General features: G+C 43.2%; 1 protein-coding gene across 4 annotated transcripts in view; it reads right to left on the bottom strand.

Annotated features, from left to right (window-relative positions):
• The window catches only part of CFH (complement factor H), a 695,946-nt gene that overhangs the window by 462,926 nt on the left and 205,148 nt on the right, over positions 1-27,872 (bottom strand). For all 4 annotated transcript variants that reach the window (XM_088478854.1, XM_088478855.1, XM_088478856.1 and 1 more), the window contains one exon: positions 5,616-5,756. In XM_088478854.1, coding sequence (XP_088334980.1) covers positions 5,616-5,756 — 141 coding nt within the window. The remainder of the gene's footprint in view (positions 1-5,615; positions 5,757-27,872) is intronic.

Genomic DNA, 27,872 nt, shown 5'->3' with positions numbered 1-27,872 from the left:
TGTAGGTCTTGACAGCAGGAATCTTTCTTCTGTTCCTATCTCCTTCCAGACACGACCCATTCAGTTGACCATTGGTGTGCTTCATCAGAAAGCACTGTCCTTTCTTCTCCTTAAGTGTCCAATGGCTCCCGTGGTTCTGGGTCTACCCTGGTTGAAGAAACACAATCCAGTTATCCAGTGGCAGACTGGGGAGATTCTCCAATGGGATTACTCTTGCTTCATTCATTGTCTGTCTCGTCCTGTTCATCTGGCCACAGACGTATCTACAGAAACTCCCACGATTCCTGCTTCATATCATGACCTGGTGGAGGTTTTTTTTTAAAAAAAGCTGATATTCTACCACCTCATCGCTCCTTCAACTGTGCCATTGACCTATTACCAAATGCCAGACTCCCCAAGGGTAGGCTATATGCCTTGTCTGTTCCCGAGAATAAGGCAATGCAAGAATATATACAGGATGCTTTGGAGAAGGGATCCATATGACCATCCAAGTCCCCAGTAAGTGCCGGTTTCTTCTTTGACCAAAAGAAGGATGGATCCCTCCAGCTCTGCATAGACTTTCGTGGACTAAACAAAATCATGGTGAAGAATGCCTACCCTTTGCCTTCGGTATCTGTCCTATTTGACCAGTTATGGGAGGCATCAATCTTCTCTAACATTGATTTACGTGGAGCCTACAACCTCATCCGCATCCATGAAGATGAATGGAAGACAGCTATTAACACACACTCGGGACACTTTGAGTACCTAGTCATGCCATTTGGGCTGTCCAATGCCCCAGCCATCTTCCAGGATTTTATTAATGAGATCTTGAGGGATTTCCTGGGAATCTTCGCTGTTGTTTATTTGGATGACATCCTCATCTTTTCCAAGTCCATGGAACACCAACAACATATGAGAATGATACTGCGAAGACTCTTGGATGATTGTCTGTATGCCAAACTAGAGAACTGCTAGTTCGAGGTGGAGGAGATTTATTTTTTAGGATACATCATTTCCTCTCGAGGGTTCTCCATGGATTCAAATAAGGTGAAGGCTGTCTTGGATTGGGAACAACCCACATCCCTAAAGGCCATACAGTGATTTCTTGGGTTCTTTATCTATTATTGCCGCTTTATTAAGTCTTTCTCTACCATTGTCTCTCCCATTGTGGACTTGACTTAGAAAGGGTCGGATGTCTGTAATTGGCCTCCCAAAGCTGGTCAGGTGTTCAACCAGCTGAAAATGGCCTTTTTGAGTGCTCCTGTCCTCCATCATCCCAATCTTGACCTTCCTTTTATTATAGAAGTAGATGCTTCTGAGGTTGGAGTAGGAACCATTCTCTCCCAAAAGGATTTATGGGATAATAAGTTAAATCCATGTGCCTTTTTCTTGTGGAAATTCCAGTCTGTGGAGAGGAATTACGATGTTGGCAACTGGGAACTTCTGGCCATCAAGTGGGCATTCGAGGATTGGCGCCACTGGTTAGAAGGGGCTAACCATGTGGTCTCTGTCTTGTCTGACCATAAAAATCTTGCGTATATTGAGTTTGCCAAGAGGATGAATGCCAGACAAGCACGATGGGCTCTGTTCTTCACCCAGTTTAATTTTAATATATCTTTTCGGCCTGGATCTATGATCGTGAAGGCAGATGCCCTTTCGCGTAGTTTTGTCACTGAACATTGTCCTACTGATGGACAGAAGGACAATCATTCCCTCTACTTGTATTCACTTCGCAATGACAAGAACCTTGGCAACTTCTCTCAGACAGTGTCAAGCTGAAGCTCCTCCGGAATTGCATCATGGCTTAGTTTTTGTTCCGGAGAGGTCTCGCAAAGCAGTCCATTAGAATTTCCAATCTTCCAAGGCTGGGGGTCATCCAGGTGTTGCCAAGACTCTTGAACTTTTATCACATTCTGTTTGGTGGTAGTCCATGTCACGAAATGTTCATGAGTTTGTGGCAGCTTGCGAGGTCTGTGCTAGGAACAAGACTCTCCATACTTTGCCTGCAGGGCTGTTGTGTCCATTACCCACTCCCTATCAAACCAGGTCAGGAACAGGTAATGGAATATCACAGGAATGCTCGAGTCTGGTAAATGAACCTGATAGCAGTGGTGGTTTTCAGCACAAAGGAGCCACAGGTTAGAACTGAACTCTAGGAAGCAACACTTTGCTCATGCACCAGTGGGAGTTCTCACAGGGGATATGACTCTGCTGCAAGTCCCTGATAGGCTGCTGAGGTCAGCTGAGGCCAGCTGAGGCAGGAGCACTCTCACTGGAAGAATGCTATCAGCTTACATAGTGCATGATGGTGATGTCACTGCATGGTTCCCAAACAAGGTCAGTCAGAAATCCTGACTTGCAAGGTAAGTCACACAATTTGTGCAGAGTGCAGAGTGTGACACTTTAAAATAAACTAATTTTGTATAAAAATGTTTAATATGGTCTAATCCATTTGCACTCCTGAGCGCCATCTTTATTTATCTCTAGATAGTACCTGTACTGCAAAAATAAATAAACTACTATTTGTAATTTTAAACAAAATGAACTAGCACCAAATTCAAAGCCCAAGACTGTGGGGAATATCCCTAGGGGATGAAGGATCCAGCTTTATTTTGCAGACACCACTTTCCTAGGTATTCCACTATGCACTGACCAGGCAATGACTGGTTGGCACCATGGAAGAGGAACCCACAGCATTTTTTTTCCTCAAAAATGTAGTCTGCACAGATTTATCGGTTTATCTGGGTTTTAGCAGTGGTTTTTACTAGGTAATTGTATCTTTTTTTTCCTGCCTCAGCCTTTGACAGACCCTGGTGGGTTAATGTTTCCAGAAATGTGCAGCATACTGAGACAAACCATATAAAAAAATGTAAGGGGTGCAAATATTTTTTTTTTCACACTGGGTAAATACTGGCTGCTTTTGCATGTAGCCCATAAATGCTGGACACAAATTATGTAGAGTGCTTCCTAGGATAATGGAAAGGTCCTTTCTCCTTTCTTTGTATTTAAAGTTGGGTGAGTGTTATCCTACGTGGTGCAAACCTAATTGGGTATAGATTTATTGAAATTGTTAAACTGAGATTTTAAAATCAATATTTTATTTGTAGAGGTGTAGAAACATTGTGGTTTGACCACATTTGCAAAAGGTGTTGTTAACTTTAAAACAAAATGCTTGTATGAATGGGTTGGGTACGGGATGCCGGTGCTTGGGATCCAGCGGTCAGAATACCAATGCCGGCATCCCAACAGGGTTAGCATACTGACAGCTATCTTAACCCTCCCCCTCTCCCTATCCCTACCCCTCCTTCCCTGGTGCCTAAATCTAACCCTTCTACCCCCCTATTGGCTAAACCTAACCTCCCCCCCGCACCCTAAACCTAACCCTCCCCATTAGTGCCTAACCCTAAACCTAACCCTCCCCCTAAGCCCAGTACTTACCGTTGGGATGTCGGCTCTGGCATTCTAAGCAACGGCATCCAGACTCTTGGGATTATGACTTCATCCCATTTGAATAGTGAATACAGACATTAGCACATGAACATAAATACATTAAAATAAGTTTGTGTCATAGATGCATGCAGATAAAAACAAAAAAGTCTTTAAACCATATCATATTGAGGCATATGGCTATGCAATAACAAATGTCCTTATGCTGTCTGAATGAGAACAAGTGTGGAGTTGCATTCTCATTACTAGCAAAAATGATGCTGCTAGCTTTGCAGTTACTCAAATGTTTCAATCTCTTCCTTACACACTAGGAAGCATTGGATTTAGCACAGTTTGTTAAACTTTTATGTTTTTATTTGCATGCATCATTGACACAAACTTATTGTATTGTATTTATGTTCCTGTTCTAATGTTTTGATTCACTATGTTAAAAAGCATTTTGTTTTAAAATGACCATTATATTTTTAAAGCCTTTTTGCATATTTGGTCAACCCACAATGTTTCTACACTTCTACAAATAAAATATCTAGGATTAGGTTTGTGCCACATAGGATAGCACTAATCCAACCATTAATACTGGACAGGTTTATTTTTAAGCTGCAACATAGATTTGAGTTTGCACAGACCCTCCGAAATTCCAGGTAGAGATGAATCAACCTTTGGGGAGAGATCAACAAATCAACTTCTAACTGTCATTTATCTTGCACAGTCTATGAAATGACAGTCAAGGCACATATCCACTACACGATAAAAATGAACAGTTGAACAATTATGACATTGTTATAGTTCATTAAACGCGCAGTGAATATGCTGGTAACGACCAATGATGCACAGTCCCGCTGGTCGTTGTCAGCATTCGTCATCGCCTGAACATGCAGGCCAACCTGCCGATATCGACAGGTTGTGCATGTCCGGGGATGAGGGAGGGTGTCTGCACTGATTGACATATCATACAGTGTGGGCACATTATCCACTGCACAGTATGATGAACGATTATGATGTTGTAATCGTACAGTCGTTCTAGTCATGAGACACCTTTAGAAGCTGTTTTGTTGCCTTGGGCAACTTTTCCCTTGATCTCTCTACAAGGCTTAATACATGTCCCCTAAAATCTCTCTACACATTTAGATCAATTAGAGTGGCATATTATGAGTTGTGCACTGTGCATTTGCCCAGTAAGTGAACACATTCAATTGTGCAATTGGAAAATGGAACACAATATGGACAAATTACAAGCAGATATGTTGATCAGGGGTGGGTACATGAATTCTCATGTAGGAAACTTCAGTAAGTGTGTTTTCAAGCATATGTGGATAATGCAGACCACCAATAATGTGCACATATACCTGGTAGGAGGCATCTGTTTGGAACCTGCTATACGGCTGGTGCAAATCATGCTAATGATAATGCAAAGGCATTCACATCGCAATATATGTCCAGGTGCTGAAGTTCATCATTTTATGTGCGCAGTTTTTAGTTTAGTTAATGCTAATTTTAGAACAAAATCTCCACCAGCACATATGTGGCATAGGCAACATGTTGCACTCCAACTGCTGATAACATATACGTCATAGAATGCCATTCCATGCCATGCCACTGTTAAGGCATGCTAAAACTTTGGCAGGTCATGCTGGGATGTATAGTTCCTCAGCAACTGTAGTGCCATCTGTTGCCTGCCTCTGGCCTATCTAATAGATTGAGACCATTACTAGCGTGTAAATATCATAGAATACTGTCCCCAGAAAACTATTTTAATATGGAGAAATTCATGGATTATTATTATTATTATCATTATTATTATTATTACTATTATTATTATTATTATTATTATCCTTTATTTATATGGATCCACAAGTGCTCCACAGCGCCTTACATAGTACATAAACAAATAATTTGACAAGTGATTTACAGTACAATATAGGACAAGGACATGTATAATATACATTGCTACCTTAGTGAGCATAAAACCTAGATATGCAACAGAGCGTAAGCAACCAAGTGTTAGGTGCCCTGGTGGGGGGTAAGAAGTAGATGAAAGTAAGGAGAAGCACAAAAGAGTAGAGGCCCTGCTCATAAGAGCTTACATTCTAAAGGGGAGGGTTAATATTATAATCAGTTTAATAATTAAATGCAAATTTTCCTTGACATTTTCTCAGATAATTCAAAATAATTTAATCTGAAATTACCTCCACAAGCAGGCGTTGGACCAAAGCCATAGTAGAAACATTGGGAGAGATTTGAACCAGAATGACTTTGGCCAGAAGGGCAGGGGTATTGGATTCTCTTTCCACTGCTATAGATTTTACCAAGCCATACACAATCGATTGCTAAAAAAAAATAAAGAAAAAAAAGCATGATCAAATTTCCTTCATTGTAATTAGTAAAAGTAGGGCTTTGAGAATCTGAAGGCTTGCTGGAATTTTAGATTATTTTCTGATTAACATCAGCAGTAACACAAAATGAAAAAAAAAACCCAGGAAACTTATATTCTCTCCAGTCTTAACAGAAGGAACAGTAAATACGCTTTGTTTTCAGCAACATGAAGTGTTGTTTCAACAGGAATGATCAGCTTTCCACAATGGGCTAAAATATTTCTGCAGAACGTCTCTCTGGAGAATAAACACCTTCACATTTCACCCAAACCTCTTTATCTAGGAACCATTACACACTTAGTGATATTTTACACTATTTGCCCAATTCCTATGCATCGTGACGACAAATCGTGTAAAATATGCCCAAATCGTGAGTGTCCACTCATGATCCCTGCAGGTCGTACATCGCATCTTCAGATCTGCCGTGCTGTAGGGCAGATCTGACAATCTCAGTCACGATGCACTGGAATAGTTAGGAGACACGATAGATCGTTTGTCACATTGGACCATTTTTAACACCAAATCCTGCCCACGACTGCTGGGGAGCTGCTGGGGAGAGTTCAAAGGGAAATCGGACACAATATCAGATCATGAGCACATTGCCAAGTGTGTAGGCACCTTAACTCCTAACAAGGAGTTTACACAGAAACAGCTGTAATACTTGAAAGGGATGTAGCTACACACTGGCAAATTCAAATACATTTTAGTCAGGCTGTAGTTTGTTCCAAGGCTCAAATAGTAATTAAGTAAAAAAAAAATGTAAAGCAATGTTCTTACATTCTATTTTCAGGTCATAGCTCTTACTTATTGACTACACAAGTTACAAGTAAAGCAAAAGAGAGAAATATGCAAAATTAAGTTTGTCTAATCTTTAACAATCCTTAAGTGTGTTTTGACAAAGCTGATTACTTCATATATGCAACAGAGCCCCATAATTCCCATTTATAGTTCTCAGAGCCCCATCTGCAATTATCTGTACATCAGTGCCTCATAACCTTAATGCTGGATTTCACAGACACCACCCATCAGGGATTAAAAAGCCTCTGACTCCTGACAGTACTGTTGATTTATGGAAAGTCTGGTGGAACCCCAAATGATTGCTAACCCTACCCCTCAGCTCACCCTGTGTCACATACATTGACATTCCCTCTGCTTCCCCTGTGTCACATTCACTGCTGTTACCTCAGCTCTCCTGTGTCACATTTATTACTTTTACCTCAGCTTTCCTTTGTCACATTCAGTACTGTTCCCTCAGCTTCATGTATTATACACCTAGCTGTCCCCCTCAGCTTCCCTTGTGTTGTAAACCTTCCTGTCCTCTTAGTTGTCCCTGTGCTACATAGATTGCACTTCCCCTCAGCTCCCCTGTGTTACATGGATATGATACTTACATATTGGGTTTAACTTAACCAGCTGCTAATCTTGTAACTCACTTACCAGTGCCTTTCTATCAGGAGTGTAACAGGGTTTTTGGCGCCCAGAGCAAATTGAAAAATGGCGCCCTCCCCCAGAAGAAAATTCTATAAACGCATGATAGAAATTAATGTTCCCGGCAGACCGGAGCAGGGCGCTAAGGTGCAGGCAGGGCTTCACTGTGCGCGCTGATGATGCACAATATTATAGAAAGGGGGAGTGGCCAGCCCAGGAGTGGGCATATCCTCATGACAGCAATGGGTGACAGCACTGGGTGACAGGGAGAGGGTGACAGCAGTGGATGACTAATAACTTTCTACAATTTGAGCAAAATAGTGTCCACCTGATTAAAATATTACATTACTCCCAATTAAAATCAGACCCCAGTTCTCATTTTCCAAACAGCACTGTCTGTCTCCCCGGAGTCGCACTCACACCTGACCTGACACAGGCACCACACTCAGCGGCCATGGGTGACATCAGATGCTGAGTTATATGCCCTTGTGATGCCGATGCCCACCTGCCTGTCAGCACCACACACTACAACTACAGGTGGCAGTTGGCAGCCATTAACCCACAGGCTGCTGCTGTATCTTTCTATGATGCAGCCGCCAGCCCTCCCTCCGGTCCTTGCCCACCCATGACATGGCCTCCCATTCTGCTGCTGTAGCTGTAAGGCATCAACCACATCCCATCCCCTTCTAACTGCCATTGGCTGGGCGGCGTGCATTGTGTGACACTGAGAAAAAAAAGACACCCAGCGGTGGTCACGTACTTCCAGCCACCGCTGCCACTGCTGAATACACTGCACAAGCTGGCATCTGCCCTGCTGGACTACCATGGGCCGTGGTGCCCAGGGCACCTACACTGCTTGCCCTGACAGGATATGCCCCTGCATTCCATTAGCACTGCATGATGGTGGATGATTCCTACCTCATATCATGATCACTATTTAGAATCTCACATACATTATCATTCAACAATATACTGTAAATTACTATTGTGGTTATATCTATCAATGGATGGGGACTACAGTGGCTAATAAATGTATGCCACAATTTAATTTAGCTTTACCTATCCTGATACATTAATAAAAGTGATTCACCATTTACTCACTAAACAAAGGGAATTTGTATTTAATGCTGGCTGTCGGTATGCCTCCTATTACACTACCGACAGCGGCATGCCAATGGTTGGTATCCCGACTAACCCTCCTTTCTTGTAGCCTAACCCTCCACACCCTAACCCTCCATGGTAGTGCCTAAAAGTAACTTTCCCCCCTTTGTGCCTAAACCTAACCCTCCCCCCTTAGTGCCTAACCCTAACCCCCCATATGGTGCCTTACCCTATCCTCCCCCCAGAAACCTGATGCTAACCTTGCTAACTTACCTAAATATAACCCTCCCCCTGCCGTTAACACTAAAGATGCCCCGGCTTACCTTAGTTCAGGCACACGCGTCCTCCTGAATTCTGGCATTGGGATTGAGATAGGCATCTGTATTTCGATGCCTATCTTAAGTCCCTTGTCAGGATTCCAGTGCCGGCGGCCGCAAACTACATACCAATCAAAGACCTGAACATTTTTGGTTAACATATACTATATGACATAAAGTGATGGTTCCAATTCTCCCCCAAAAATAATCTTAAATATTATAGGATCTTTAACTACCCATGTTATTAGACATATTGGGTTACTGATGTGTAATTAACTATTAAGACACCATCGTGAATGGCCAGTGGTGCAAGTAGTAAAAATTTCTTAAGTGGCACTGCATCAGATGGGCCCCCCTCAGCTCTGGGCCCCATAGAAGCTGCACTCCCTGCACCTATGGTAGTTTCGTCCATGTCAGGAAGTCCAATTTTTTAACGTAAGAGACAAAACAGTTTAGAATTTTCATCCTCGAAGAAGAAAATGTTTATTATAAATATATATATATATATATATATATATATATACAGAGAAAGCAAGTAATAAATCTGATATTGCTGCATTGTCCTCTCAGGATGATAACACCCAATACATTGTAGCAAAAAATGAGCGCCACTCAGCAGACTTGATCATGCAGTGAAGTAAAGTCCTTTATTCCCAAGGCGTTTCGGGGTTATTCCCCCGTCTTCAGGGACAGACAGTATAAACCACATACACAGACAAATGCATATATATATACCATAAAACACTTAACAATGATGATTAGTCATCCAGGTGAGTACAATGACTAATCATCATTGTTAAGTGTTTTATGGTATATATATGCGGTTTACACTGTCTGTCCCTGAAGACGGGGGAATAACCCCGAAACGCCTTGGGAATAAAGGACTTTTACTTCACTGCATGATCAAGTCTGCTGAGTGCAGCTCATTTTTTGCTACTATATATATATATATATATATATATACATATATATATATATATATATATAATATGAGATATGGTAAGAACTTACCCTTGTTATCTCTATTTCTATGAAGTCCATAGGGTTCCACAGGATACCTTGGGGTATAGGTGATGATGTCAGGCACGGGCACCACAGAGTTAAGTTTTCAAGCCTTCCAGTATGCAATGGTTCCCCTCCTATACCCCGCCCCCGAGCCAAGGCACATCAGTTACGTAACAAGCCCCAGGTCGGAGGAGGAGAGGAAAGAGAGAGAAGAAACATCTGGAACACACAAGAATCACATTCTCACTAGGAGATGGAAAAACCGGTAACCAGATTAAAATCCATCTGCAGTACAGGTGCGACAGGGCAGGAGTCCTGTAGAACCCTATGGACTTCATAGAAATAGAGAAAACAAGTGTAAGTTCTTACCATATCTCATATTTTCTACATCAGGGTCCATAGGATATCCACAGGATACCTTGGGGATGTCCCAAAGCAGTATCCTTTAAGGGTGGGGATGCTCCTGTGCTGTAAGGAGAATCCGCCGTCTGAAAGAAGCATCCTGAGAGGCGAAGGTATCAAAAACATAATACCTTACGAAAGTATGGACAGATGACCACGTGGCTGCCTTGCGCAGCTGAATTGCTGAGGCGCCACGTCGAGCTGCCCACGAAGGACCCACAGACCAAGTGGAATGAGCCCTAACAGAGGATGGAGCCTGAAGGCCTTCATGAATATAAGCTTCCGAAATTGCCATGCGAAACCATCCTGCCAAAGTTTGCTTAGTGGCAGGCCAACCTTTCTTATGGAAGCCATAGAGGACAAACAAGGAGTCTGACTTCCTAAAAGAATTGGTGCGGTCAACATAAATTTGTAGAGCCCGCACCACATCTAAGGTGGCCTCACCAACCAATAGGTCTGGTGAATTAAAGGCTGGCACTATGATTTCCTCGTTGATGTGGAAACTAGATACCACCTTTGGGAGAAAACTAGGGCGGGTGTGAAGCACCGCCCTGTGCCTATGAAAAATAAGAAAGGGAGGCCGACATGAGAGAGCCTCCAATTCTGATACCCGCCTGGCTGAAGCAATGGCCAGAAGGAATACCATCTTATCAGTAAGCCATTTAAAATCCACTGAGCCCAGTGGTTCAAACGGCGGTCCTTGGAGAGCCCTCAGGACCACAGCTAGATCCCAAGGAGCCACTGGTGGAACAAAGGGAGGCTGAACATGAAGCACACCCTGCATAAAGGTGCAGACATCAGGAAGAGTAGCAATCCTACACTGAAACCATACTGACAGGGCAGAAACCTGCACCTTCAGAGAAGCAAGGCGAAGACTGTGATCTAAGCCCACCTGTAGGAAAGCCAACACCCTGGATATCTGGAATACCTGAGGATCATAGCCTCTAGGGTGACACCACTGAAAGAAAGTATGCCATACTCGATGGTAAATTCTTGCTGACGCAGGCTTGCGAGCTCTTAGCATGGTGGTAATTACAGAGCTGGAAAAACCTCTGGACCTTGAGAGGGCTGTCTCAACAGCCACGCCATCAAAGACAGACAACTCAGGCCCGGGTAAAGACAAGGACCCTGTGACAACAGGTCCAGATCTAGAGGCAACCTCAGTGGAGCGTCTTCGGAGAGAGCCTGAAGGTCCGAGAACCAGTGACGTCTGGGCCACTACGGAGCTATCGACAGGAGCGTGCTGCCTTCTTGTTTGAATTTTCGGATTACCCGAGGAAGAAGGGAGAACAGAGGGAAGAGATACACAAACTGGAAGGTTCACCGGACCGACAGAGCATCTACCAGAAATGCCTCCTTGTCTCTTGTTCTTGACCTGTACACAGGCAGTTTGTTGTTGTGTCGGGAAGCCATGAGGTCTATTTCTGGTAGGCCCCACTTGTCCAACATGAGTTGAAACACCTCCTGGGGAAGATACCATTCTCCTGGATGTACATCCTGCCGGCTGAGAAAGTCCACTTCCCAGTTGAGGATTCCTGGTATGAATACCACTGAAATGGCCGGGAGATTGCCCTCCGCACAAGTCAGGATGCGGGACACTTCAGCCAGTGCTGCCCGACTTCGGATTCCTCCTTGGTGGTTTATATAAGCCACCGTGGTGGCATTGTCTGATTGGCCCTGCATGGGTTTTTCTTGTAGAACCTGTGTTGCTTGCTGGAGGGCATGGAATACCACGTGAAGTTCAAAGATGTTTATTGGAAGCGCCGCTTCTGCTGGGGTCCACCTGCCCTGGAACAAGTGTGGACCCGTGACTGCTCCACAGCCTCTGAGACTGGCATCCGTCATCAACAGGACCCATTTACCACCCAAGAGGGACGTCCCCTGTTCAAGTGAGTCGTTTGCAACCACCAGGCCAGAGACAGGCGAACTTCTGGAGAAAGCACCATGGTCTGCGTCTTTATCCGCTGAGGCAACCCATTCCAACTGGAGAGGATCAACTGCTGCAGAGGTCTGGTCGAAAAGTGACACCATGGTGCCCAGTAACCTCATTGCCGAGTGAATGGACACTCGGCGGCTCTGATGGCAACTGCATATCTTTGTCTGTAATGCAGAGATCTTGTCCTCTGTCACAAAGATCCTCTGTAGTTGAGAGTCCAACAAGGCTCCGAGAAAAAGAATCCTCTGTGAGGGAACCAGGGTGGATTTCTTCCAGTTTATTAACCAGCCGTGATCTTGCAATACTGAGACTGTCATCTGCAGATGATGCTGGAGGACTTCTGGAGACCCTGCTAACAACAGCAGGTCATCCAGATAAGGCAACAAGCGGACTCCCGGCATCCGCAGGTGAGCTGCCATGACCGCCATGACTTTGGTGAAGACACAAGGCACTGTTGCCAGACCAAAGGGCAAGATCTGGAATTAAAAGTGTTTGCCGAGCACCACAAACCTGAGGAATTCCTGATGCGCTAAGACAATGGGGACATGCAGGTATGCGTCCTGGATGTCCAATGACGCCATGAAATCCCCAGGCTCCATCGCTAGTATAATGGAACGGAGGGTCTCCATCTGGAATCGAGGTCCCCTCAAGGACTTGTTGAGGGATTTGAGGTAAGGATGGTAAGACCCATTGGGTTTCTGCACCAAAAAGAGATTGGAATAGAAACCCATGCCCCTCTGGGAGAATAGAACAGGCACTATAACTCCAGCCTGGAGCATAGAGTGCAAAACTTTCTGTAGTTCCAGGGCTTTGTTCTGATCTGACAGAAGGCCTGTGGTGAAAAACCTGCTGGGGGGCCTGCACCGGAAGGAGAGGGCATAACCCTGAGAGACCACCTCGTGTCCATGGTAGTCAGACACCAATACTGGGTGATCCAAAGGAGGCGGCCTCCCACTCTGGGATCCCCCAAAGGGAGGCCCGGGCCATCAGGCGGAAGGCTTGTCATCCGACTTAGGGAGAGGGTGTCTAGCACTGCAATGTTTCTTTGGCTTGGTAGCCTTTTTGGGGCTGGCCTGTCTTGGAAAAGACTGTGCTTTGGACCTACCCTGGGTCCAGTAGGGCCAAAAGGATGAAGTACCTGCTCCTGATGGAACTGTAGCCGATGGGAGACACGCAGACTTGGCCGCTGCCAGCATGACCACTATCTTGTCTAAATCAGGGCCAAATAGGACCTGTCAATTAAAAGGCAAGCATTCTAAGCCCTTCTTGGAATCTGCGTCCGCTTTCCAAGAGCGCAACCACAAGGTGCGACGAGCGGCTACCGCTGCAGAGGAGATTCTGGAAGTGAGGAGACCGATATCCAAGGCCGCTTCATTAATGTAAGTGACCGAGTCTCTGAGATTTCCAACTAATTCTGTTTGCTCCGCAGAAGAGTCAGAGTCCAGAGACGCCTCCAAACTATCAGCCCAGCCTTCCATGGCTCTGGCCACCCAGCACACGGCCATAGCCGGTCTGGCCGCCCCTCCAGCCAGGGAATAAATGGACTTAAGACATATTTCAACCTTGCGATCCATAGCATCTTTTAAGGAGGACATAGAGGGCGTGGGCAAAGTAGCACTTCTCACTAGGCGTGTCACATGAGAATCCACTTGCGGAGGAGATTCCCACTTAGAGATATAATTAACTGCAAATGGATATGCAAAAGCCAAACAGTTTTGAGGCTGGTACTGTTTACCTGGATTTTTACACACCTCCTCTAAATGATCTACTAGATGACCAGAAAGAGGAAAAACAGTGGCATCACCCTTAACATCCTTAAAGAAGGCGTATTTGGATTTGGTCACGGGGGAATCGTCATCCTCAAAAACCAAGGCCGTACGGACAGCACGTATAAGGCCAGGTATATACACTTTAGACTTGGCCTCCGTCTCCTTAGTACGGAGGGGCTCCTGGTCAGAAAGGTCAAATATCTCACCGTCATCAGACGACACATCATCCTCATCAAATTGAGCAGTCTGAGATGCTAATGGTCGCTTATGCGTCCGCAATGATGATTCCCCTTGTCAAACGTCCATCAGGTGTTGCACCGTAGTGGACAAGGAATTAACCCATGCAGGCTCTTGTGAGACCTGGGGGGGGCAACAGCGGGAGACACTGGGGTACCATCAACTGTCTGGGAAACCCCTGCATGGATGACGACACCACTGACTGCTGTGATAACCCCATCTGAGGGAACACAGGGGGCATCGCTAGCTGGCCCACAAGGGTTGTAAGTGCCTTAGCAAAACAAGCCCAGGGCGGTTCCTGCACTGGCGCAGTGGCAGAAATCAGGCGAGATATTAAATAACATGCCCTACATAACCCGTCAGAGTTACCATCACCCTCCGCTATTGGTACATTACATGTGGTACACTTTAGCTGGAGAGAAAAGTCACGTTCACTCTCAGACATGATGAACGGAATGTATGTGGCACGCCTCACAGGCAATAAGCACCCTGTAACACCATACTGTAAGGGCTTTACCAGTCAGAAAGTGAAAGTACAGGCAGCAGTGCTAGCAAGTAGTCACATACAATGCAGAAGAAATCCCTGCACTATCAGCGCTGAGCTCAACTACTCAGACACATAGTCTAGTAGGAAACAGCGCTGCATAGACTGACCTTGCAGCTGAGGAGAATTATGCAGGGAGACCTGGACCGCGATGCCACCGGACTTCAGCTTCCAGCAGTACTTGCCAAGTGTTGAAGATGGCCGCCGAGGAGCAGAGAGGAGGCGGGCCCGGGGAAGGAGCGCTTACACAGACGGACCAGACCGCTGTGGAGAGGCCATGTGTGCAGCGGGGGAGGCGCTGGCTGTGAACAGGGAAGGTGCTCTACCCTGGCTTGCATTTAACCCCTGGGATGCCAGACGTTTGCCACACAGCTGCGGCCCGCTGTCCCATGGGCATAGTGGAAGCGCAGGTTAGTACCTGGCTCCACACTGCAGCCAGTCCCCAGGGAGCCCCCTGCCTGGGTACTTGGGACTGTGTTCCCAGCGGTGACCCTCCGTGGGACCCCGCCGCTTACCTGCCCCCCTTGGATCCGGCCACAGTCCAGGCATCCCGGGTCACCGCTAGCTGTGACCCCAGATGCCTACCAGCATCCCCAGATCAGTACCGGCGTTCTGGTACTGGAGGGGTGTAGGAGTGACAGCATGGACGTCAGTACTGACTAGGGATGTGCAGGCTCAGATAGGTTCGAGTTTGCACGCCGAGTTCGGATTTTTCCCTCAAAAAAAACGGAAATCAGAAAGAGGCAAAACGTCATCTTGCATGGACAAACATCATCATTCCTGGACTCAGATGTGCAGCCACAGCTACATGAAGAAAAACTTCAGGGGCCATAACAGCCCCCCTCTGTAACATGTGCTCCGACTCCGAGCTGGGCACCATTGAAACTGATGTGCCTTGGCTCAGGGGTGGGGTATAGGAGGGGGACCAGTGCATCCTGGGAGGCTTGAAACCTTAACTCTGTGGTGCCCGTGCCTGACGTCATCACCTATACCCAAAGGTATATTGTGGATACCCTATGGAACCTGATGTAGAAATATATATATATATAATATATATACTGTATATATATATCATATATATCAATCATGCCTACCCTCCCAGTTTTCGCGGGAGGCTCACAATTTTTCAGGTACCCCCCCGCACCCCCAGAATGATAGGCACTTCTCCCGCATTCTGCCCACTTCCTAGTGAAGTGGGCAGAATGGGGAGAATTTCCGCGGCGATTGCAAGTCCCCATGAAGAGGGTGGGGCTTAATGATACAATTCTTAATGAATCGTGTCATTTAGCCCCGCCCCTATGTAAATTGCACTAATCATGACTATTTACTGCAAAGGGGGTAGGGCTTAATGACACAAACCATCAGGCCCCGCCCCCATCACAACTCACTTGCTTCTCCTACCTGGACATCTCCCAGGGAGGAGAAATTAAAAGGTAGGCAACTATGATATAGATATATATATATATATATATATATATATATATATAGTCTATCACAATACTCGGCACTAGCACCTATGGAACTTTACTTGTAGGTGCCTTCCCAGTATATTTGTATCCAAATGCAGAGCAACAGAGGGCGGCACTCAAAGAAACTATCAAAAATGACACGGACACACCGTGAATCCAGTCAACGTTTCAACTCTTGAAGAATTGAAACGTTAACTGGATTCACGGTGTGTCCGTGTCATTTTTGAAAGTTTCTTTGAGTGCCGCCCGCTGTTGCTCTGCATTTGGATATATATATATATATATATATAGAAATTCACAGGGTGCAGCACTCACGGACATACAAACACGATAGACTGCTAGTGACGTTGTTGACGTTTCAGTTTTATAACTGTCAGATTCTGAAGACAGTTATAAAACTGAAACGTCAACAACGTCACTAGCAGTCTATCGTGTTTGTATGTCCGTGAGTGCCGCACCCTGTGAATTTCTATTTTTGGCTATTGCTGTGGGGGCACCTGGCAAAGATGATTTGATTGACCTGAGTGCCAGTCCTTTGATTGAGTATATATATATATACATATATATATATATATATATATATATATATACACACACACACACACCAAGCATTGATATCAGGGCACTCACCAATCCACACATGAAATGAACATCAACAACTTATTTTTTCACCATCGCAAGTGACCAAACAAGTTATGCAGCATAGAGGACTTTTTAATAATAATCAAAACACCATAGATTTGCTCATTTCTCCAATGTAATTTTGTCATTCAACGTTTTACACCAGTAGCGGTCCATTGTCAAGACCAACAGCATAACAGCATATATATCTCTTACATGCAAGATGCAACATATCCAAAATTGTAAAAAAACTTTACCCAGCATCACCTTCATACGTGTGCAATTAATACAGTCACCTGCCTTTGGGCCTGATTCACTACCGATTGCAAGTGCGAATGCAATAGCAATTACGCACACAGTTCAACTGTGATAGTATACTAATTCATTGCGATCACTATGCCACCCCAGCACAACATAAGGACGCTCACTTTACCTTACACACATCCCACTTCATAAGGACACCCACCTTACCTTATACACATCCCACTTCATAAGGACACCCACCTTACCTTACACACATCCCACTTCATAAGGACACCCACCTTACCTTACACACATCCCACTTCATAAGGACACCCACCTTACCTTACACACATCCCACTTCATAAGGACACCCACCTTACCTTACACACATCCCACTTCATAAGGACACCCACCTTACCTTACACACATCCCACTTCATAAGGACACCCACCTTAACTTACACACATGCCACTTCATAAGGACACCCACCTTACCTTACACACATCCCACTTCATAAGGACACCCACCTTACCTTACACACATCCCACTTCATAAGGACACCCACCTTACCTTACACACATCCCACTTCATAAGGACACCCACCTTACCTTACACACATCCCACTTCATAAAGACACCCACCTTGCCTTACACACATCCCACTTCATAAGGACACCCACCTTGCCTTACACACATCCCACTTCATAAGGACACCCACCTTACCTTACACACATCCCACTTCATAAGGACACCCACCTTACCTTACACACATCCCACTTCATAAGGACACCCACCTTGCCTTACACACATCCTACTTCATAAGGACACCCACCTTGCCTTACACACATCCCACTTCATAAGGACACCCACTTTACCTTACACACATCCCACTTCATAAGGACACCCACCTTACCTTACACACATCCCACTTCATAAGGACACCCACCTTACCTTACACACATCCCACTTCATAAAGACATCCACCTTACCTTACACACATCCCACTTCATAAGGACACCCACCTTACCTTACACACATCCCACTTCATAAGGACACCCACCTTGCCTTACACACATCCCACTTCATAAGGACACCCACCTTACCTTACACACATCCCACTTCATAAGGACACCAACCTTACCTTACACACATCCCACTTCATACGGACACCCACCTTAACTTACACACATGCCACTTCATAAGGACACCCACCTTACCTTACACACATCCCACTTCATAAGGACACCCACATTACCTTACACACATCCCACTTCATAAGGACACACACCCACTTTACCTTACACACATCCGTAATGTTTAGCAAGACTGCGAAACCATCAGTACAATCGAGTACCATTGCAGCCTCATGCTTTGCTAACTTCAGCGCATGCTATGAGGCCTCATAGGGCATTGCAGTGGCTAATTTATGCATGCCCCTGTAATGGCATCTAAACGCACTGTCACCCCTGCATTTCACCAACCATCCCCCTTTCTCCACCCCCAAATGGCACTTCCTGTCAATTACTCTGCAATGGGTCTGTATAGTCACTGCAATTGCAGTCCAGATCGCAGTGGCCGGTTCACACACTGTGATGCATACGCATGCACAGAACATAACAATCAGCCGATTGTGTGTGTATTAGCAACTGTGATCCAAGCTGAATCCGGCCCTCTTTGTGCAGACATCAGCTTGCATTCCACTGCTCACCTGCTGCTGATCACAGGCTCCAGCATTCCTATGTCATAAATTATGAAATTATGCCTCTACTCTGTGTCTTAAGGGCACAAATTAAGCAGCAATGAGTTACCATTCCATGGATCTGTGTGGCCAAATCAGTCCCTTTAGCATCTAATCATGCAGATACATGGGTTGAGATAATGTCCACCAGTAGTCCTTGAAGGCTGCAAATTGTTCCAGGGATGTAAAGTTCAATGCAAGTTCAATAGATCATAGGAATCCAAGTTAAGAAGCTCAAAACATGTTTCACCAAGATATCATCACCCAGCTTTGTGACAGCACGAATCAGCAGCTTATTTGTACTGTATACTTTTTCATTGTTATGTCAAAGTCAGATATAAATTTAATATATTAAATAATAATAATGACTTATATCCCAAATCTTATGTATTAAACTGGCATAGTTTCACAGAATCATGTTTGCTGGCCCAGGTTGGAATAAACAACAATGGTGTCATAAAATGTGCAATTTCTATTCACTAACATTCCCTGAGCTTAATGTACAAATAAGTTGACCCTCACTGGACAATGGATGAACTTGTTTAATGACCTCCACAGGTCTGCTGTACTGAGATATGATCTTAATTATACGTATCATATACACACACCTGAGCACACGAATGCCCAAATCCATTGTTTTGTGAGATAGATAGCTTAACAATTATGTAAGGAACAGGTTTCCCTATGGTCACACAGTGGAGAAAAATGCATCTGCAGGAATAAATATCTAAACATATCACCTATGTGTACATGTGACTAACTAACAGATATATTGGTGTACTAGCCTTTTGACATCTTTAATTGAGATAAAATATTTAGACCAAGATGCTCATTTATCAAAGTATTGGTACATTAAATCTACTATAACTACACATTTATATTTCACCTGATTTTTACTATATGTGTTTTTATGTGTACCTCACATTCCAATGTCTCAATGGAGTAATTAGTTTAATTTATCTCTATCATACATATTTTTCTCCTGTACTCTCATTAACCCACAGTGATCTCTCCTCTTGAGATACACTAGGGTTAAAAACAGATGCAGAGTGATCTAATATATATTTGTATATATCATTTTGGCCCACTCATTGCCATTCACTCTCTATGACAAATGGTCAAAACTAGAAACCTGGTATGCATTACATGTATTTTCCTATCATTCATTCTGTATATGATACCTCTGATTGCATGTGTAGCAGATACCCTGTGGTATATTATTTCTGACTATTGTTGAATAGATAATTGGAGCATTCTGTTGGATATGATAAATATGCATACATATTAATGTAGTGCACTGTCTAAATATTGATACATATTTTTCATATATATGCCTGCAACAGTGTTGTAGGAATCTATTATTATGCAGCTGCTGCACTCATGCAATCTGGAATAATATATGTTTATACAAGATATGAATATTAAAGAGACATTTTGCCAAGTCATAATATAAGCAAATTTATATACACCCTATTCCTTGCTACTGAAGGTATTATCACTTTGTTCAGATTATATTTGTCTGCTACTATATGTGTATTTTTTTGTGTGTTTATCCCTGAATTTATTCAATATTACATGTCAAGTTTTACTTTTTCATTTAAGAGTATCACAGAAAAGAGTTATTATTGTTAGTAATCAATCAATCAATCAATCAATTTACCTGGCTTCCAGTACATAAATACTCCACCTCCATTTACCTGTGGTGGCCTCAGCCCTCTGATCAAATTCTTGATATATGAAAATATTCTATAGTATTGCATAATTTATTAAATTGCTATCCCTTCTACCACTGCAGTTTCACTAGGTTTCATAGATGTGTTATATTCTTTTAAACTGCCATGTGTTTGTACCACTGCTCTTTTGCTTAATTTAGCTCACTGTAGCCTTTGGCCAGTATTGGTGAAAACAATACTGTGATCTGTGAGGTGGTCAAAATTTACTGGAAATTACTTGAAATGGATGTTATTTGTGTTAGTAATGCTATAGAAACAAAAACAGGTCCAAATTAAAAAATGTAGTTGTTTTTATCAATTTTAAAGAAAACCAAAACATTTGTGGATGGTTTTGCCAAAACCAAAACCAAAACACAGGGGTCCACACACATCTCTACTGCACATGCTTCTGAGTTGCACTAAGCATGTGTCACATTTCATTTTCGCTGTCACTCGGATTTATGATTTATTCACAAATTTATTTACAGACAGGGACCATTTGTATGAGGCAACAGTGGGTTTCAACAATGTGGGTGTGTCACAACAATTTTCAGTGCATGTCTCAGCCTGCAACTGCGATACTGCATGCAGTAACAATTACTCTGGCATCTCAGTTCTGGCAACCATTCTGCGTGACCATAAGGTTACACAGTCTGATAATCAACTGATCTGCAACCAAACTATGTATTTTTATGCAATGTGGATGATAACAAAGTTATCAAAATAGGAGCGCTGTAGTGTGTGTTATCTCCAATTAATTGGGAGCAGCTGGAAAATGAGGGATAGTCAGTCCCTTAACAGAAAAAAGGCAATCGTATATTACCAGCGCTCAATAACAATATAATCACATGGAATACATATCATAATTTATTCAAAACAGTTAAAAACATAATCCATAAAATGCACAAATAATGAAACATTGTAGAAAATATTGTATATGAAATTACGTGCTGAGCAACGTTTAATTGATAAAATGATCCACCATAAAAGCTGCATGTGGTTTATCAAATAGATTAATAGAACACACAGATATTCCAAATTATCTTACTGCAGCCGCATTAATAGTTAATTGAACCGCAATAGTCAGCTGACATCTTGGATAACCAGAATAAAAAGGGTGCCACACAGAGTAACATTACCTTTGATAAATCTGCATCTTCACGCAGCGAAACGCGTCAGCATTGACATATATACGACCACCACTAACCACTGGGAGCCCACCCATCATATTGCTATTTGGTGAGACCACATACTACTTAAGATTGCTATTTGGACCAGGAACCATGCCTAGGGGGAACATCCATCTGCAATAGCTCTGCCAGCATTGCTAAATCAAGACCCCACACAACATTGGACACTTGAACTGGTAACTATATCTTCAATTGGGAGTGCACATCCCTTCTCACATATTAACATTTTGGGACTGGAAGTCTCCCAAGACTATTGCGGTTCAATGAACTATTAATGCAGCTGCAGTAAGATGATTTGGAATATCTGTGTTTATGGTGGATCATCTTATCAATTGAACGTTGCTTAGCACGTAATTTCATATACAATATTTTCTACAATGTTTCATTATTTGTGCAATTTTATGGATTATGTTTTTAACTGTTACGAATAAATTATGATATGTATTCCATGTGATTATATTTTTATTGAGCGCTGGTAATATTTAATTGCTTTTTTTCTGTTAAGGGACTGACTATCCCTCATTTTCCAGCTGCAGTAATGGGGTGTTTCTCTAATTTTGAAAATAGAACTAATAGGAGGTAAACCTATTTATCTAATTGGAATTCTCCACCCAAAATAGAATCAAACAAAGAGGAACATAATTTAAAACAGTAATTTTGCCTTTTAGAAGAACTCCTGAAAGCCAAAACTAAACATTGGCTTGATGGAACTAATTTGAAAAAATATATAGAACATAAGATTATTCCTAGAGGATTACGTCTTTCGAAACACTCAATTTTTGAAAAGGATGGAGAATTTCAAACTAAATGGGAAAATTTATTGGATAAGTGTTCATTTTCATTGATGGAACTTGTTATTGAATACAGGATGGAGAAAGTAAAAGTATTGAAAAAGAAATAGAGATAGTGAAGCTGAGGATTGAACCATCTAATCAACTGGAAGAGTATCAAAAGAGAGATCAGATGATTGTAGACAGAGTAACTAAATTTGAGAAACTACTAGTTGATAATAAATGTAAAAAATGTAAAAGAGATAAAGACGACTACAAGAATGGTCGTATAAGAATTATACAACCAAGGGATCTTTCTAACGACTATCAACGGACTTCCTACCACCCACACCATGCTGGGTGGCCCACGGGATGTGACCATTTTCCCATGGAGGATACGCGGTGGGGGACTAGACAGAGAGTCCTCTCTGGTCGTCGCCCACAGCATGTCTCCCTAGACGGTTACACATCCAGTGGTATCAGGCAGTCAGACACTCGTTCCCAACATCCACACATTATCAGACCCTCTCCCAAAGAGGTACCTAGAGATCAGATACATTATATAGGAGCTTGTCCCAAAACAACCACTACCAACATTTCATCTTCATCTAAACAACCTTCCCATGGGTTTTTTTTAGATGCACATCAACAAAGAAATCATCACACCAGGCCAAACAGAAACAGAGATTACATCTTAGAAACACCAAAAAGATGAAGGAATTCAAGTACAGAGGAAGAAGAGGGGGGGAAGAAAGAGGCTCTTAAGAAACTAAAGAACAAAATAGGCAATACTGATGGTAACATCACCATCTACAATCTTTCATCTAAAAAATTAACAGATGCTGAAAAGTCCCTACTATGCAAGGGCTTAAAATTTGCCCCTTCTAATACACCAAATATATTTGAGCTCTTTGTTGATCTCAATAGATTCATTAGAGATCTATGTTGCAAAAGGTATTTTGCCCAGAAATCAATCTCCAGAGCTAATGAGGTAGCTTTCCCTATTGTTTTCGATTCCTCTGATAAATCAAGCCTGGATATACTTGATGAACTATGGGAGGAGAATAATACTATAACATCATCTAGAACCACCAAACCCCTTTACAATGTTAATCAAAATAAATTTAAACAGAGATCTGAGTTCTTTCCTATCAAACAGAAAAGTATGAGCATCGAATGCTTTTATAAAACAACTTTAGAAGATTTCAGACAGTTATGTTTGCAGGATCAGTTGGGTCAACATAGGGAAACCAAACTCAATATGTGAGAAAAAAGAGCCCTTAAGAACCTCATTAAAGATTCCTCTATCATTATAAAAGAGGCTGATAAAGGGGGAGGACTTGTAGTCCAAGATAAAAAGGATTACATAGCTGAAGCTATGAGACAGTTGGGAGATGTGGGATTCTATGTTAGATTACCTTCTGATCCTACTAAAAAATCTTGTTAGAATGAAGACTCTTTTGGATACTGCTTTACACAACAACACAATCACCAAGGATGAATTTCATTTTCTTTATTCACCATTTCAAGTCACTCCCATTTATTACAATTTACCGAAAATTCACAAGTCCCTCACTTCACCCCCCGGGTGCCCAATTAATTCTGGTATAAATTCTTTATCTGATAATTTATAATTTTTTGTGGATACATTTTTACAACCAAGATTATCCACACTTAGATCACATATTCATGATACTACCCATTTCTTGAATTTGGTTAAAGATATTGAGTGGAAAGAGTCATACGCCTTTATGACCCTCGATGTCCAAACTTTATATACCAACATTCCTCACGAATTAGGAATCGAGGTGATTTGGAGATGTCTCCTTGCTGATGGGGACCTCTCAGATCCAATACAAGAATTTCTCATTGATTCTATTTCTTTTATTCTTAGTCACAATTATTTTCTTTTTTTGGACACTTTTTACTTACAGGTGATGGGTACAGCCATGGGAACGAGGTTCGCACCCAGCTATGCCAACATCTATATGAGTGAGGTTGAGGCCCAACTCATCTGGGGTGGCGGGTTGGGCTCGAGCCTGGTTCTCTATGGCCAGTACATTGATGATTTGTTTATTATTTGGGATGGGCCCCTCAACACTGCACTCAGTTTTATTGCCAATATCAACCAAAACCACGACAATTTACGATTTTCACACACCTTTCACAAACAATCTATTGAGTTTTTAGATGTATCTTTGGTGGTTTGTGGAAACAGAATTGTTACAACTAACTTTGCTAAAGAAGTAGATACTAATGCATATTTACACTTTAAGAGTGCACACTATCCTTCGTGAAAGCAAAATATCCCAAAGAGCCAATTTATGTGCTTGAGAAGAAATTGCTCAGATCAAACTAGCTTTCAACTTCAGGCCAACTCCATGGCAACATATTTTCAAAGACAGGGATACCCACAACATCTCGTAGACAAGGCTTACCAAGAGGTGGCTAGTATGAGTAGAGAATCATTATTAAGCCAGAAAGAAAAATAAGATAGGCCAGATAGAGATAGGGAACTAACTTTTTTGGCTACATTCAACAATCAATACAGGGATATCAAAAACATTATGAATAAAAATTATAACATTTTGAAACAAGATAATATCCTCTGTGATTTAATTCCCTCCAAACCCACAGTTGTTTTCAGGAAGAGTAAATCCTTGAAAAATATACTAGCTCCCAGTTATTTGATAAAATCTGAAACTTCTGCATCTATTAACACATCACTTTCTTGGCTTCCCCCCCAACCGGTTGGTTTCTATAGATGTGGGGGCAACAGATGCACTACATGTGAATACACATTAAATGGAACCAAGACTATACATATACAGGAATGTAAAGAAAACTATACAATAAAATAATTTATTAATTGTAATTCTAAGTTCGTAATATACATGCTTCTGTGTGGATGTGGGCACAGATATGTGGGTAGGACCACTCGGAGTCTCAAGACTCGATTTATGGAACATTGAAGAAACATTGTCAACAAATTAATGACACATAGTGTATCCAGACACTTTTTAGACATTTATGGTGGTAGTCCTGAGTCTCTTAGATTGATAGAGATTGAGAAAGTTCACTGTACATCATGGGGGGGAGACCGCTTTAGACATCTTTGTAAACGGGAATCATATTGGATATTCCGTTTGTATTCCCTTCACCCTTATCGTTTAAATGAAGCATTGGAACTGAGGGGGTCATTCAGACCCGGTCGTTAGCGCCGATGCGCTCGGACCAGGTCGATGGCCCCCCACAGAGCATGCGCACGACGGCGCCGGTGCCTTCGTGCGCATGCGTGAGACCCGCTACGGCCGACAGCGCCGGTCGTAGCGGGTCTCGATCCAAAGGGGGCGAGCTGTCGATGTTGATTGACAGCTCCCCCCATTTGGAAGGTGGGCCGGGGGGGTGGCAGCCCAAACGGGAATGGGAACGACTACCGTTTGGGGTCTGCCCCAGTGGAGAGCTTCCGGCTCAGACAGAGCCGAAAGCTCTCCGGGGCTTACGACAAGGGAGACCCAACCCTAGGGTCTCGTCGTAAGCCCCGATGGTCGCGATGGTCTGGACCATCGCGACCATCACCTTAGGTGGTCGTAAGGCTGTGGGTGTTAACCCACAGCCTTACCACTGCAAAGGAGGACGTCTTGAAAATTCAAGAGGTCCTCCCCTCATTCAGACCGACCGCACGCTCTGTGCGACCGGCTCTGAATGAGGTCCTGAATTCCATCATCTAGATTTAATTTAAATTCTTATTGTTTCATATCTTCTATGATTATTTAATTTTAATAAATCTCATTTAACATGCTTTTTACTATATGACTGATAATGACCCTATATAATCTTTAGCAATGGTTTTTCATTTGTAGTGTATGTTAGATTGCACTCAGACATTTTGTATAGGACATAGGATTTTTTGTTCACTACATGGTTTCATGTATGTGGCTCCATGTGTATGCATACATATTTTTGGCTAGTTCCCGATATTAGTACCTATACTGGGTCTAATATTATGACTATATGTGTCTGATTATGCAATAAATTACCTCAAGATGATTAATTATATAAGCACTGGAATATATTTCCGGTTGGTTGTTTGTTCCAAAATATAGAAGACTGTCTCTTTATATATGTATATTTTTTTATCCAAATATTGTTATAGGAAGTTCATTGATATTATAGTACAGAGTTTGTCCATATGAAGTGACTATTAATAATCTATTTCATCACTTGTGGGGAGTCCGTAGAATGGTGTATGTGACACACAAAGGGTATACTATCTATGTGGGTCCGCCCACGTGGTGTTTTGTTTACATCACATGGACTGGACCTGCGTAGACACTATGTTTTCATTGCGGGTTGTGATGATTATATTATATCGCGAGACGTGATTTCACGTCGACAAGTTTGTGAATGGTAGGCTCCTGCTACACTGGCCGACCACATGTTGTTTGCTTACATCACGAGGACGGGATGTAGACTGCCATCATGTCAGTAGTCTACGTACAACTAGTCTCTTACAACGGGGATTGACAATGTGATGTTTATTTACATCATGTGGATGGAACCTGAATTACTATCACGCTCCAACTCTGGATAGTGGAGAGCAATATGACTGATTATATCCCAGTGGCAGCTGGTAAGCTGTACCAAATAATTAAGGTTATTGAAACCACAAGATTGCTATCTAATATATATATTTAGTGATTAGGTTTGCCTCCTATCTATGTGATTGTTTTTTAACTGCTGATAATTATTGGTTGTATTAAATTGTTGAATTTTAAACCACCACCAACTGCTGGGAGCCCACCCATCATTATGCTATTTGGTGAGACCACATACTACTGAAGATTGCTATTTGGACCAGGAACCGTGCCTAGGGGGAACATCCATCTGCGATAGCTCTGCCAGCATTGCTAAATCAAGACCTCACACAACATTGGACACTGGAACTGGTAACTATGGGCCTGATTCAGACCCACTCGCAAGCGGCTGTCCGCTCGCAAGTGGGTCGATGTTGTGCTCTGCGCATGCGCACGACGGCGGGAGCTCCGTCGTGTGCATGCGCCAGACGCGACGAGCGAAGGACTTTCCTTCGCTCGTTGTGTCTGATCAAAGGGGGCGTGCTGTCGATGTTGATTGACAGCACGCCCCCTTTGGTGGGCGTGCCGGGGGCATGCCTCCCTGACGGGGGCGTTCCCATGGGAACGCCTCCCGTCAGAAGCCGGCCCACTGACATCACTAGTGATGTCAGTGGGAGTGATTTTGGCTCTGATAGAGCCAAAATCACTCCGGGGCTTGCGGTTGAAAACCTCAACCGCAGGCTCCGGCTCGCAGTTTCGATGGTCGCGATGGTCAAGACCATCGCGGCCATCAAACTGCACGCTCGTATAGGCTGTGGGTGGTGACCCACAGCTATACGAGCGTCCAGGAGGACGCTCCATTTTTATGGAGGGCGGCCCTCATTCAGAGCGTGCGCTCTGCTCAGAGCGTACGGCTCTGAATGAGGGCCTATATCTTCAATTGGGAGTGCGCATCCCTTCTCACATATTAACATTTTGGGATTGGAAGTCTCCCAAGACTATTGGGGTTCAAT

This window comes from Taudactylus pleione, unplaced genomic scaffold, assembly GCF_031769625.1.
Source record: "Taudactylus pleione unplaced genomic scaffold, aTauple2 ptg000223l, whole genome shotgun sequence".
NCBI classification, from domain to species: domain Eukaryota; kingdom Metazoa; phylum Chordata; class Amphibia; order Anura; family Myobatrachidae; genus Taudactylus; species Taudactylus pleione.
The sequence above is the reverse complement of the archived record's forward strand: the minus strand, read 5'-3'. Positions and strand labels throughout refer to the sequence as shown.